We start from the raw sequence: 15,577 nt of genomic DNA on the forward strand, positions 1-15,577 counted from the left end.
TTAACTGCTTGAACTAAGGCGTAATCTGCTTACCAGCACGGTTTTAATGCTGACGGTTCACTGCATAATAGGAAGGCATATTATGAAACTGGGTCTAAGCCATAATGACTTTTGTCAAGATTATGGCTCTACGGTTATTGGAACAATTATAAAATTTATTAACATTTCGAAGTATTTAAATGGTAAAAAAATAATAATTGTAACTGATATTATTGTAATTTTGTGATTATTTATATATAAGGGTAAAGAAAATTATGTAAAAACCTTTATAAAAAATATTATAAATATATTGTATTCCAAAAAATTATTAATAATAATTTTAATAAATAAAACTCTTTTAATAAAAAAAAAAAAAGAATTGTCATATGTTATTATATTCTATTATTAATTATTATTATTTATTATTATTATTATTATTTATTATTATTATTATTATTATTATTATTTATTATTATTATTATTTATTGATTTAAAAATTCATACAGCACTTACCAAAAATTTTGAAATCTTACTTAAAATCTAAATTGACAATAACATATTTGTGTGGTGCATTTTATTAACATTATTACTCATATAAATTCATAAATAATTAATCTCCTGTAACTTAAAACACTTTTCATAAATTTGCACAGGTTATAAATAGTGCTGCCGTTTAACAAGACTTTAGCTTCTTCTTCGGACAGAAGTGTTTTATCAAAAAAATCCATCTGTGTTCTCTGAAAATTGGACATACACCAATAATATGACATATATTTTCTATTTTATGATGATTACACAAAGAACAATCACGGTCAGATTAAATTCTGTGCCGTTCAGTCTTTTTAAACTGAACCGCTTCTATATATAATCTACAATAAATTATATTAGTTTATACAATATTAGTATTATATTACTTTATACAATATTACAATATTAGTTTATATTAAATAGCTGTAGATATGATAAATTGATATATATGTAAAATACTGATAACAGTCAAATCTTGGACTTTGTGTGGATTTACTTTCTACTTTTTAGATTTTTACTTTTTAGCTACTGAAACTATTAATTTTATATATGTTTGTGAAGATACCAAACATTCTCGGGAATCCCATAGCAAATCTGCCATTATTAAAAAGAAGATAAAGGAGACTTATCTTAACATTATCCTTAATATTATATATGATATCTTTCCTGTAATCATTAGAATACTTCTTCATACACAATGGGAACCTGTTCAGTTGGAAGACGTGTTTCATATCAAGTAGTAAACCACAATATAGATGAAATGTTTGCAGATTTGGATTTACCAAGAGCTAAAGCCAATAAAATCAGAGTAGTCTGTCAATATCACAAAAGACAAGAATAGAAAGAGTCGATTAAAAAGGGTAAATTGACACTTGCACGAAGATTTAAAATTTTAGATATGACAGATATCGATCGCTACGAAAAAGAGGTAAATAAACAATTTTAAAATTTTTTTATAATTTATATATTGATTTGATATATTGACTTTATTACCCACTAAATTTGGGTGAAATTGCTAACATATGTGCAGATTGAATCTTGCAAAATCAGTTGACCATTATTCCGAATCGCAGGAATAATATTCTATTCTATATTCTAATTATGACTCTCCATTAACTAAAAAATATCCCAAAAAATTTTATGATTGTAGTGATAAGAAACGAATGACATATATGTTAAAGGATGCATTTGAGGACTTGTCTTAAGATCATCGATGTATTCTAGCCGGAATGCCAGATTCACATAACTTTTCATTTCTATTGGAATGGATACAAAGACGTTATGGCAAAGCTTATTTTCCAGAGGACCGCAGGAACTCATAGCGTAATACATTACAACTATTTAATGCTCTGGACAAAGCTCCAATTACCGTCATTTTGTCAACTGTAAATGATATTGGTATGCAATCGTTTGTATCCTATGATTGTCGACTCTATTTGTTGAGAAAGGTGATTATACACTCTGATGTGGGTTTCGAATATATAAATATAATTTATGTAAGCTATATAATACAATTCAATACAATATAATATTACACAACATATTTCAAAACAATATAATATAACAATACAATACAATAATAACAATACAATGTAGTAGTATACAATATATTATGTTGAAGCTATTTTGAGCTCGTGCACTTAAGCACTTATACTCTTTTTTAACTCGAGGTATTTTCAAAACCCCTCTTTACACCTTGACTAGATTATTGTTTATCACTTCATCAGACTAAGCAATAATTGACCTCAGATCTGCATACCTCCCCAAGAGCCTGTAACCATTTTGCGATTTGATAACGCGGTGTTGGTAAGTCTGTCAGTTTTTGCAAATAATTTCAGGGCTCTATCCTTTATGTATTTTGGGATCAATCTTGAGGTCCCTGAGGATGTCATTCGTCCTAATGTATCATGGAACTTTGAAAAGTTTTCTCAGAGCTTGGCTTTGTGCAATTTCTAGCTGGTGAACAGCAGTGTTTGAAGTGACGGACGAATATATATATAACGTATTACATTACAGTATATTACAATAAAATATTTCTGATCACTTTAATTCTCTATAAAATTTAGACCAAACAAATTAAGCACCCGCTTGTTCTGATATGCCATGCGCCCATTTTTGTGCGCAAATGGACAAAGGATACATACTTTGCTTATATGCCACCAAAATTGAAAAATCATCATCTTAATCATCTTAATATAATGATTGTAAGAGTGATAAGGAAAGATATCGAATTATAAATTTGGTTTATAAAAATTTTTGATAATTCTATAGTTACAATATTAAATGTAAAAAAAAATTAACAGGACTTAATAATCAGTTTTAAAAAAGTAAAATCAATTTAATATAACATTTTGCATTATTTTATTTGTTATTGGTGTATAAAAGGACTCTAATCAGGAATTTTTTATAATTTACTTGTGAATTGCATATCAATAAATAAATTTCCAACACAAATACTTCTACACCCAAGATAATTAAGTCAAAACAAAAAAATTGAAGAGTTTTTTGCATAGTAGTGACCTTAGTAGTGACCCATAGAGATAGGCCACCTAAAGGGAAGTATCGTGAAAGCTGTGGTTAATATGGCGTTTACACTGGCCGAAAATGGCTCATTTTGAATGAGCCATTTGAAAGTGTTTACATAAGTTGTATTTCATTTGTTCTCATTTCAAACAGCTGATTTTTCAACTTGCATGTTGATTTGATTTTTGGCCTGTGCCAAAAAAATATTGCATGAAGGTTAAATATGCCTTCAAACCTTACAATATAAACTTAAAACATATTTTTAACTTCGATTAATTACTTTTTGGGAAGTTAAAGTTCTAAAAAGAATTGCATCGTTTTCAAGAAAATGCAACCACCAAACATTTGTTTACCTTTTTTTGTAAATATGTCAAAAACAGCTTTCTCAAACTGTCAAAATGCTATGAAAAGCTTTTATTTATGGTATGTTCAATGGATTCCTTTGCATTTGGAACGTATGTGGAATGCATTCGAACGTCATTCATACAGAATGTGAGAAAATTGCTCATTTTTGTGCTTGAAATTTTATATGCAAGAATGAGTCATTCGATACTCATTTTCGATTTTTGACCAAAATGAGCCATTTTCGGCCAATGTAAACGCCATATAAAATTCAATGTAATACGGCGTTTACATTGGCCGAAAATGGCTCATTTTGAATGACTCATTCGAAAGTGTTTACATTCGTTGTATTTCATTCGTTCTCATGGTAACAATTCAAACTGAAATAAAACTACTAAACATTTGTTTATCTTTTTTTGTAAATATGTCAAAACAGCTTTTACAAACTGTCAAAATGCCATGAAGAGCTTTCATTTAGGGTATGTTCAATAGATTCCTTTGCATTTGGAACATATGTGGAATGCATTCGAACGTCATTCATACAGAATGTGAGAAAATTGCTCATTTTGTGCTTGAAATTTTATATGCAAGAATGAGCCATTCGATACTCATTTTCGATTTTTGACCAAAATGAGCCATTTTCGGCCAATGTAAACGCCGTATTATGGGGGTCGTCGAATAACTTTATTATTCACTTACTTTCATGTAACGGAAGTTGCATTTTCCAACCGAGTGCTGTGATCAAGAATCAGCAGCGGTGTTAAATAAGCCTGGCTTTTTCCCAACTTGGAAACTATATCCAAATTATAACTTGAATAGGTGCTTGCGGAATTTCAATGGGAGTGTTTATCGGCGCTTTATACTGATGCATATTGTAAGAGCACCTTGGCGTTAAGTTTTATACAGTATTTACACTGGCTGAAAATGGCTCATTTTTGTCAAAAATCGAAAATGAGAAGCGAATGGCTCATTCTTGCATACAAAATTTCAAGCGCGAATGCATTCCATTTCAATATATTCTGTATGAATGTGTCCCAACGACGTTCGGATGCGTTCCAAATATGTTCCAAATACAAAGGAATGCATTGAACATACCCTAAATAAAAGCTCTTCATAGTATTTTGACAGTTTAAGAAAGCTGTTTTTGACATATTTACAAAAAAAGGTAAATAAATATTTGGTGGTTGCATTTTCTTGAAAACGATGCACCTCTTATTAGAACTTCTACTTCCCAAAAAGTATTTAATTGAAGTTAAAAATATGTTTTCAATATATATTTAACGTTTGAAAGTATATTTAACCTTCATGCAACTTTTTTTTGGCATAGGCCAAAACTGAAATCAACAGGCAAGTTAAAAAATCAGCTGTTTGAAATGAGAACGAATGGAATACAACGGATGTAAACACTTTCAAATGGCTTATTTTGAGCCAATGTAATGTACACGCAATATTAACGGCAGATATTTACATTAAAAAACTATGGATTCTGTATCTGTAATAAACTGTTTTCTTATGATAGATATACACTTAGCAGAAAAACTCTGCGTACAGAAAGTAAATTTTATTTTAACATATAAAAAATTATTAAATAAATAGATTTTTTAAATTATTTTTTTTTTATTTGTACTTTAATTCGTTACCTTCATTTTAAGCTAAAACTTATTTTGTCTCTCACGTACTTCAGCATTTCTTTGGAGGTTATATTGTATTCACGTACCAAAGGCTCCAGTAAATCCTACAAATTTTCTATAGGATTCAAATATGGCGATTACGTTTTGCTTTGCTTGGGCACATTTTAAAGCAACCAAAGCTTTACAACTTCTGCAGTGTGCTTATAAATTCTAAACTTAAAAATATAGATAATAAACGTTTTCGATTAAAATAATAGAAAATACTACAATTAAAACTATTGTATAATAAATTAATAATTAAAAAATTAATTAATTATCATTATTTAAGTTTTTATAGTTTAACAAAAACATTCCCAAATATGCAAAAAAAAACGTTCTTGTATATTTCTACTATGACCTATTCATACGTTTATTGTATGTGCGTTTATATTCTCTTTGGTTCATATTTTCTCATTAATGCCACTCTGAGAATTTGAGTGAAAATTGAGCCTAAAAAGGGCCTACACCTGCATGGTGATCAGCGAATTTGTTTTTGATGCATACTATAGGTATTAAATACTCATTGGCATCGACGACATCTAAATAAAAATTCGACGCTAACTATTTTGACATTTGATGTCCCAAATTTATCATCAGTGCAAGTCCAACTGTTTTGCACGTACAATAAAATTAATATTATTTAATTTGTTAATAGAACAAGATATATAATATTGAACATAAATCGTTTTAGAAAAAATCTAGTTTCTTATTTTGATATCTTCGATGCAGCAAGCTTAATAAAAATTCGACGTTAACTTTTCTTTAGCAGTTCTACGGACATGCTAATAACTCTTCAACTGTACGTTGTGTTTTTTCAGTACCATTTTAACGGGTTATTGAATTTTTCAGCGAATTTAATTCAAGATGGTATGCCATCTATTGACCAACTTTATACAAACTTTATGAATAATTAATTTCAATTTTTTTTAAATAATTGGGATTATTTAAGTATTGTATTCAAAGTTTTTTTATATATTAACTGTTTTCTGATTTCTGGTATATGGTAAAGTTGTTATTAAATTAGTGACCCCGTCTTTTGGGGATTATTTTCATTTTTCAGTTTTTATACAAATCACTTCATTCACACATAAAAGTTGAATGGAAACGGTATATTAATTCAATTTTCTACTTAGTAATGCTTTTTGCTGCATTAATTTTAATAAAATAAAAAATTTTTCTTTAATTAAAGTTTACTTGATTTTTCATGCTGCGAAAAATGTTCAAATTCCCTTTTAGACTTATCGTTGACGCTATCTTCACGCACATAAGTAATTAATTTATTAAAAACTGACATAATCAAATCATTTTCTAATTGTGTTATCGTAAAAATATGATATATGCAAAAAGTAAAAGTACAAATAAAAATAATTAGTCATAAATAATTATTTTAATTTAAGTGTGATTTTAGTGATTGGAATTAACTTAATTGTGAATTTTAATTGTGAATTTGTAAATCGCAATAAAGAAGTGCTGATAACGATATTTTAATGCAGCTGATCTTAAACATTTAGAAATAAATGCAGTTTCTTTAAAACAGTTGAAAACAATGGTTTTTGAAATGAAGAGGGTATTTATTACAGTTGGTACAACAAAATTTGATGAGCTAATATCTGAAATTATATCGGACAAAGTTTTGAATTTGCTACAAGAAAAAGGTTGTTGCCAACTTACTTTACAAATTGGTAAAGGCGAGATCTTAATTGACAGTAGAAAAATACATGAAAAATACGGTATTAATGTGGAATACTATCCCTTTAAGTTTGATGAAAACTCTACAGATATCGTAAATGCTGACTTAGTTATAGGTCATGCAGGCGCCGGTACATGCATTGACATACTCACAAATCAAAAACCTTCTTTAATCGTGATAAATGAGAATCTTATGAATAATCATCAGACAGAACTGGCAATAGAAATGGCGGCTGAAGGATACTTATATTATTGTAATGTAAAACAAATAGCTAAATCACTTGAGCATTTTGACTTTAATGCATTGGCGAAATTTGAACTCTCAGATAATGTAAATAAGTTTGTTGATTGCTTAAATAAATTTATTCAATAAACAATAACATGGATTTAAGAATTTTTTTTTTTATAATAAGCTCATTCAAATAATCATAGCTATATGAGCTCAACAATATAATTCCTTATCTATGCATTAATTATCTACAGGTGCTTTAAAGAAAAAAGCCCCTTACTGAAATATCCAAATATTTGGCATTTTATATAATTGCCACCAAATAAAAGAAGAAGAAAATACAGAACTGCAGTGCAAAATAAAGCAAAATAAATTTAATAAACAATGTGATGAACATGTGAAAATTGAGAATATTCAACAAACACTAGAATAACATGCTTCTTATTCTTTGTTCCCTTAACTCCCAGTGGAGCATAGGGTCTCAATAAATCCTCTGAACCGTATTCTATTTGGAGCTGCCGTGCAGATGTCGTTCCATGAGTAGCGCGCTGATGTTAATTCGGCATCAATTTTCCTTCGCCATGTTCTTGAAGGAGCGCCAGGCCGATGACTTCTTGCGGGTTTCACTTTAAGGCTTGCTTAGCGATGCAGGAATGCGACTTCCTTAGGGTATGTCCGATCCACTACCATTTTCATGTATTCTGGAATGACTAAGATTAACATTACGTTTCTAATAATTTTTTAAATTAACATTGGAAAATGCAATAAAACTTTTAGAATAAAATTATTTATAGCTACAAATACTGTTGTATTGTATTGTTTTGCAAATTTATCTTACTATTCTAAATGGCTATATGAACAATAAAATAAATTTCAAATTCACTAATTAAAACGCATAAGTTTAATTTAATTCTTTAATATTACTTGCCCACAAACAATTACCTGCCGTTGATGAAACGGAACCACCGCAGTTTTACAAGCACAAATTATGAAATTAAACAAGTCAAAATTTTTTATGCACATATTTGCTTTATTAGGTTTAAATTTAAATTAACAATTATAAGCAGGAAACTTTATTCATTATATTTAAGCTATTTATGAAAGTATATATTAACTAACTTCAAATTAGTTTCATATTATTTTTCGATAATTCCAATGTAACGATTGAACTCTAATAATCTCAATTAAGCCTAATTAAAGGACATTGAAAAAGTATGTTTTTAAGTGCAAGCATACGTTAAAATATGAAAAAGTGAAACAAGTATATCCCACACAATATTTAACTAGTATATTATTTTTACTACATATAATTAAGTTTATAAAATGTTCAATAAATAAGAATAAATTCATTTAATGAAATAACGCGAGATACTTGTCAAGGTACATTTAATCAGCTTCAGTTTGATTGGTAGATCCCCCATTTTCAATTATAGCATCAAACGAAAATGGCTGAAAAGCATATCCTTGTCCTTGATAAAATTTACTTTGAAACTCAACCCTAGAAAATAAAAATGAAAATTAAGTTAATTAAAAAAAAGCAGTGAGTATTATGATACTCATTACCAATGTAAACGTAATGTGTGTAAAAATGCTGAAAGCCCTTCCATTAAAACTAAAATTCCAACGGTCAAAACAGCCCAGAATGCGAAAACAATGGTCAGAACGACACCACCAAACCATCCTTCGTGAGTAAGACCAATTCGCAACACCATTTGCCACAAGACTTCAGCAAGTTCTGTATTACAATGAAACATTTGTTTTACGTTACCTGTGCGATTATAAAGAATGAAATAAATACTAACGTGCATGAGCTAGTGATAAAGCCCAAAGACGTAAATAGGAAGCGGTATGTGAAACAGATCCCAAAACATATTCAATAGTATGAATGCCCTGGTGTATAAATATTTCAGATATTTCTTCCTCATCGTGATGGTCACCACCTCCACCGCCATGGCCTCCTAATCCATTTGACATGCCAACTTCAGCATCACTAGTTGCGCCTGTGATGGGTTGTACCTATTCATTAAAAAAAAGATTTCATTTGATCTCTGCATAACAAAATGTATATCTATGTTATTTATATTATTCATTATTTTTTATATATTATATACAAATAGAAATGATAAATTCTATAATATTAAACTAACCTCCTCCTTTTTTTATAATTTTAATATTGTTTTGTAGGGAGTATTTGGAGTGTGTAATTGTTAAATTATAGAAAAGGTAAAAAAACAAAATTTAATTTTAATATCTTTAATTCCAACGAATATTAGGGAATGGAGTTATTTAAGATAATGAATTAAAAATTGAGAAGAGTAAAGCGATAGTATTCGGGTGTTTACTTACATTTGCTTGTTTCCGTTGCTTCATTATTTGAATTGGTTTACCAAGTAACATCACCGGAATGCATGCAAATGCGCCCAAAACAAATAATTTTTGGAAAAACGCTTGCCCACCAAACATGTAAGATTCACATCCCTGGGGTGGTTGCTTTGGCGTATTGAACAAAACCATGTCAATAAATGTTATCAAAATTGATGGTGCACAGGATGCAGAATAGGGAGCTTAAAATTGTATATAAAGATAAAATATATAATTATTAAATTTATTTGCTTACCCTCATTTGTTGCTGCATAACGATTCCACTTAATGAACATCAATAATACCATATAGAAGAAGAGTAGAATTAAGAAAAGCATTTGTGGAATGAATTCGTACAAGAGTGAAAGACGATTTTTAAAATATGTGTGATTGTGCCAACTCATTACAACACCGAAAATCATGTGAATAACTCCAAATATTATAGATATTTTCATTTTGTACGCATTTTGGAAAATAATTTTGTTTGCATTTGCTACTTGCCAAACAGGATCCATGCCAAAGGGATAAGGAGTTCCACTGTAGTCATTCGTTTCAGGATTTAGTTGTAAGAACTTATTACTTGCCACAGTACTCCTATTATAATGCACTTCCCAATGTGACCCAAATATATTCAAAGATTTTGAGAATATGTCATTATATATTAGACCAGTATACATTGAGAACACACCCATCAAAAAAATAATGTACCGCCCACCAAAGAATATATTCCAGATTTCATTGTCTGTTTTTTGTGCAGCTAATCCTTTTTCTTTACGAATCATCCAGAGGCCAAATAACGCCATAATTGCACCGTGACCCAAATCACCAAACATTACAGCAAACAAGAAAGGAAACGTTATAATAGTATAAGGTGCCGGATTCATTTCACGATAAGTAGCAACACCATATGCGTCGATGAGTGCTTGGAAAGCCTTTGTAAACTTATTTGTGCGATTATAAGTTGGCGGATTTTCAAAGGTTTGCATACGATTAAGTATCGGTGGTACTGCTGAACCCGATCTCTCCGTACCCCGTCGTAAAGCCAACTGTATAGTTTCAATATCAAGCACAGGAACCCAACATTCAGCTATTAAGCATTTTTGAGTAACATCCAAATTGAACAGGTTCAAAGTGTGGTAAATGGCTTTGATTTTGCGTACTTTAACAAACCAATTTTTAAGATTTTTTGCAGCGGCCACTAAAACACGATGACGATGATCCTGTGTTTGACCGAGTACGGTATTTAAATCCTCAATGCGTGTCATTACGCCCATGGCCATTTCTCTACGATCGGCTGGTGCTTCAGGACAAGGATACAGAGTAGCTCGAAATCCTTCACAAATTTTCTTAACACGAGTTTTCAATTGATCACCTTGGAAAAATATGATAAAAACAGACTTATACACTTGATCCCCCTAAAATATTTAATTGTATAATTACATTGCTATTATGTTTAAACAATATCATTTTCATAACTTACATTTGAAGGATCTTCGAGAGGAGATTCTATCATTGCTTGCCGTAAAAATACGTTACCACGACAGGCACGCCACAACATTCGCTCAAACGCTGGTAGCTTTTCACGCAGTATAACCCCGGCGACAAAACTAAATATTTAATAAGTTAACGGTCGTCATTTCTAATACTTATTAAGACTACAAGGATTTTAGTTACAAAACAAATGATTACAAACGTAAACTAAACTCAATTTAAAGCTCAAATGAATAATCATACATTGCACATTGCATATTGCAGTTGCAGTTGCAGTTGCAGTTGCAGTTGCACTTCCGAACGATGAATAAAAATGGAAAATTACTTTTCATTAAAAACGGAGGGAACGTGTCTGTTATGAATTTGTAGCGAGTTTGATGAATGAGAATTATGTATGCAGAAAAAATATGCAAATAAATAAAACATATGTACTTTTACGATACCAACCATGGAAGATATTCTTCACGCTCGTGCGCTTTATCCATAAAACTATCAGTGGCATTCGAAAAGGAAACATAAAATTATTTACATTTATTTTATTCTTTAGCTTCGAATTAAAAATTCATAAATTTATTGCGAAGTATATGAAAAAAATATATTGAAATCAACATTAGACATTAACTGTTGGAAAGTCAACTGTAATCGTTCTTTTACTTCTGGAATACGCTATTAATGACGATAATACTTAAACCTGCTTTACATTGTTGTACCTACATTACAGGTTCATGTAATAACAATACGAGAGTAACAATATTATCATACTAGCTCTGGAATAGTTTCAAGTGCATCGAATGACAGACAGCATTTATAGACTCAATTAATTACACTGAATCGATCCAATGTAGGACTTATGGTTAAGAAATTAGGCTTAATTTAAAATTTTACCAAAACAAATAACGCGATCAATTTCTATGTGACCGAAGCAGTTTTTCATTTACTTAATTTCTTTGTTAATGGATGAAATTTTTCGTAGACTACTATAAAGACCAACTGTAAATGATCACTAATAACTCGGACTTTCCACCTACTCACTCATATATTTATCTATCAAGTCGACCTTAAGGTAACTTTAGACCATTGCATTAAACAGTAAAAATCAACAGTAAAATCAATTAAATTACTTCTAATTAAAATACGCTACCATCACCAGATTAGGTTTGCTACCTAAATATTAACTAAAATCTTTAAATTTGGAAAACTTGGTTTATTTTAAATGATTTTTTACATTCTTGAGAAAGTCAAGTAAAAAATCACTACGCATTTCTATTGAAATTACAATGAATTAGTTAATAACTTAAGAAGGTTTTAATGGATCTGTACGATATATTAAATTAGTCTAAAGTTAGTTAAATTAAATTGAACCATGCCATTCAATTCAGCAACCATTCAGTTAAATCACCGAATTAGGTTAATTTAATTAATTCAAAGCAGCAATAAATTTATGCTTTTTAAGTTTATACTTAATAAAAATTGAACCTTGAAGCCATATTATAATATAACTTCTAGTTTTCAATATACGTACCCAAGTTGAACTGGGCCCATAGAGTGGGCAGTTCGAACTTCGTCCGTAATTAGAGCTCGTGTCATCGATTCGGTAGTAATACTTAGACCGCCCTCTTGCTATAAATTTTAAAAAATAATTTTTAATAAGTTTCTCATTTGCATTATGTGAAATTAGTAGTAAGCGCCGTATTCGATATGTGTGAGGACTTAGTCAGATATAGGCTACCGTTAAAAATGAGAGCAGATGTGCTAGGATAAAAACGTTTTACATTCCAGTGCAGCAAAACATCCTTAACATAAATACTTAAAAGTTATGAGTTATGAGTTATTCACCCACCACCACAAAAATCAGTGTATCCATATTCTCCAAGGACTTAAATTAATAGTCATCACAATTTATTAAAAATTAACGCAAATAATTTTGCTCCGACAAAAAATATGTGCATTTTAAGCAGACCACGGAAGATCGTATTAATGTATGGACTGATTGCTTACACCAAACCTCCTAAACCTTTTTACAAAAAGCACCAATGAGTACAATAAAAATGTGTACATATCTTGACAAGGAAAAGCCTTAGTTAAAAAGACTAAGACTAGCACAAATTTATGAGAATTCTAAGCTGATATTAACAATGAACAACACAAATAATTAATAAATAATAATACAACTGAATAATAGTATTTATGAGTTTTTGTTACTTCTCTCTTTGATATTTTTTACTTTCGCAAGGGTTTGAGTTTAGTTTACGATAGCAACTTTCGTTTGTGAAGAATATTTACCCAAGTTTTAAATTCTGTCCGGGTTGACTTGCGCGAACGCCTTCTTCACCCAAAAGTTGAGCTTGTTCGTCTTCGTTCTGATTTTCGGCCATCTGAAGATATCGCCATTTTTTTCGAGAGTAATGAGAAGTTGTATTGTAACTTATTGAGGGTACCGCCTGGCAACACAACCGAATATATTTCCGAAAGGAATAGGGGTAGGAATTGGACATCAGGATAAATTTATATGTAATTTTCGGATAAGGAAAGGTCACACGTTTCAAATAAAATCCATTAAAAAACCAAAAATAAGAAATCATAAAATAAATTCGTTGCAAAATATTTTAAATAAAATATATTTTTAAAGCAAAAATAAAAAATGAAAATGATGTCTTTAAATACGTCTAAAGAAAATATATATCAGCATATTCATATCAGATTGCACCAAGAAAAGAAAGGATCATGTTAACGTATCAAGTGTATAGAGATAGCTTTAAAAACAAGTTTAGAAGCAGTTGAGCAAGTATAAACATACATAAAGTATTACATGGATATAGTAGTGTCGTGCGGAAAGAAGCACTTACACATATTCTGCAATGAATACATGAATTAATAAATTATTTATTTTTTTATTTTTGTTTAAGAAAACTAATAAATTTCTCTATATAATCGCAATTAGAATAGATAGAAAATTAACAATAAAATTGTTCAACACACATTAATTAAAGTAATATTAATATTAGAAAATAAAGCTATAATATTATTTGAAAGTCTCATCGACTAGATTACTCATAATTTAAATGAGAATGTATTAAGAGTTAAGTCTGGAGGAATTCACAAAGCATAAAAAACAATGAAAACAAATAAAAGAAAATATTAAAAAGTAATTGTTAAAACTCAATAAATATTTTTTTAATAATTAACAAAAATAACAAGAATTAATACAAAAAAGAAGTAAAGAGAAGTGCTTCTGTATTCATTTATACAAATGATTTCATTATTATTACTAATTAGTAAATGATCAAACTTATATATATTACATATATAATATATATATTATGTAAAAACAATAATTAGTTTGTACAGAATTATATACATAACAGGAGTAAAATAGAGTCTATCTATGAAAAAGTACAGTAGAACAACTTCAATTTGTGAAGGATTTTCAGAAAATAAAAATAGAGTATATTTTCAAATTGCTATTTGATTGTTTAACCAATATAAATAGGTGTAAGTTGAAGATATGCCATATCATACTGAATATTAAATTAATGCACATATTATTCGTACTTCAATTTAAAATAAATTGTGGTCAAGTACATTCTTTTGAAAAATATAATCAAAGTAAATATAAATAAAGAAATTATTGTGCTTAAAATAAATAATGGTACATATTTTCAATCAAATAAACCGTAACAAATAACTAAAACTTTTTCTCAATTGTATAAGAATCAGTTGTGTTGTCAAATGGTTAGACAGATATTTATATATTATATAAAATAAAAATATATTTATATTAGAATATTAATTAAAGAAATAGTTAGTAATTTATAACTATTTTATATTACAATACATATTCTTACTGATAAATTATAAGTAGTGATAAGTGCACGTTTTTACGCAAATAACATGCTTTTAATTTGTCTTTAATATGCACAATTTTCATATAAAAAAGATTATTAAAATATATATACATTGAAAATTTCACACTCAAAATTTATTTTACCTCCATCATGGCTCATAGTGAGAGAAAATGGTATATTCGCAAATAGCGAAGGCAATTATTAAACATGCCACATTTTTAGATCACTATTTTATATATATTTTTTTCGCATTTGCAGTGATTTAATATATCATTAATGTGTGGTATTAACTATAACAATATTATATGTAATTTATATTATAATATATATATCTCGCGTAGTCAGTATATTGGATGACTTAATATGTGTTAGAATCTCAACTCTCATCGAAATAATGAACACTCGCCGTTTTTCGCGGTACCTAGTATTATATAGCGGCATAGTTAACCTCATCGAATAATAAATATCGATAGATATTACGTATCTATTAGAGGCAGAGATTCCGAACTTTGGGTTATACTAGTTCGCAGTATGATGATTACATAGCTCTCGATGAATAGCACTCGAAAATTTATATTAAAAAAAAATAAATGCCTATGATTTTTATTATTTATATAATCCAAAAGAAGACCTCAAAAGTCCTATTAATCCCATGATGTTATGAGGCGACTTTCAGGACTAAGAAGTATTCACCTGTATCAAGCATAGGTATGCCGTCCTTTTTTATTTCTTTTTCAAGATAACGTAATTTACGTTCCATTTCATCGCAGCGACGTACCTCGTTAACGAATTTCCTTTGAAAGGCATTCACATCTGGATTAAGCTGTAAGGTATTTTGTTTAGGTGATCAAATTTTCAAAATTAAATTTCATGTAACTTACATCTCTGAATTGCACCAAACCAAGTTCGCCCAATTCCGA

General features: G+C 29.3%; 2 protein-coding genes across 3 annotated transcripts; one reads left to right on the forward strand and one right to left on the reverse strand.

The window, feature by feature from the left end:
- Positions 1 to 6,588: 6,588 nt before the first annotated feature.
- On the forward strand, positions 6,589 to 7,104 carry LOC119676912 (UDP-N-acetylglucosamine transferase subunit ALG13 homolog). Its single transcript, XM_038088180.1, has one exon. The coding sequence runs from the start codon at positions 6,589 to 6,591 to the stop codon at positions 7,102 to 7,104; it is 516 nt and encodes a 171-aa protein (XP_037944108.1).
- An 872-nt stretch (positions 7,105 to 7,976) lies between these two features.
- Positions 7,977 to 13,183, reverse strand: LOC119678124 (V-type proton ATPase 116 kDa subunit a1-like). Of its 2 annotated transcripts, XM_038089796.1 has the most exons (10): positions 13,096 to 13,183; positions 12,335 to 12,432; positions 11,260 to 11,301; positions 10,802 to 10,928; positions 9,578 to 10,736; positions 9,307 to 9,524; positions 9,108 to 9,113; positions 8,763 to 8,976; positions 8,524 to 8,695; positions 7,977 to 8,458 (listed from the first exon to the last, which is right to left on the reverse strand). In XM_038089796.1, the coding sequence occupies exons 2-10, from the start codon at positions 12,397 to 12,399 to the stop codon at positions 8,347 to 8,349; spliced, it is 2,115 nt and encodes a 704-aa protein (XP_037945724.1). In that variant the 5' UTR covers positions 12,400 to 12,432; positions 13,096 to 13,183; the 3' UTR covers positions 7,977 to 8,346. The 2 variants fall into 2 exon arrangements, with proteins under 2 accessions (XP_037945724.1, XP_037945725.1); XM_038089797.1 differs by lacking the exon at positions 11,260 to 11,301.
- Positions 13,184 to 15,577: the final 2,394 nt, after the last annotated feature.

The sequence above is a fragment of the Teleopsis dalmanni genome, chromosome 2 (genome assembly GCF_002237135.1).
Source record: "Teleopsis dalmanni isolate 2A chromosome 2, ASM223713v2, whole genome shotgun sequence".
Classification (NCBI taxonomy): Eukaryota; Metazoa; Arthropoda; class Insecta; order Diptera; family Diopsidae; genus Teleopsis; species Teleopsis dalmanni.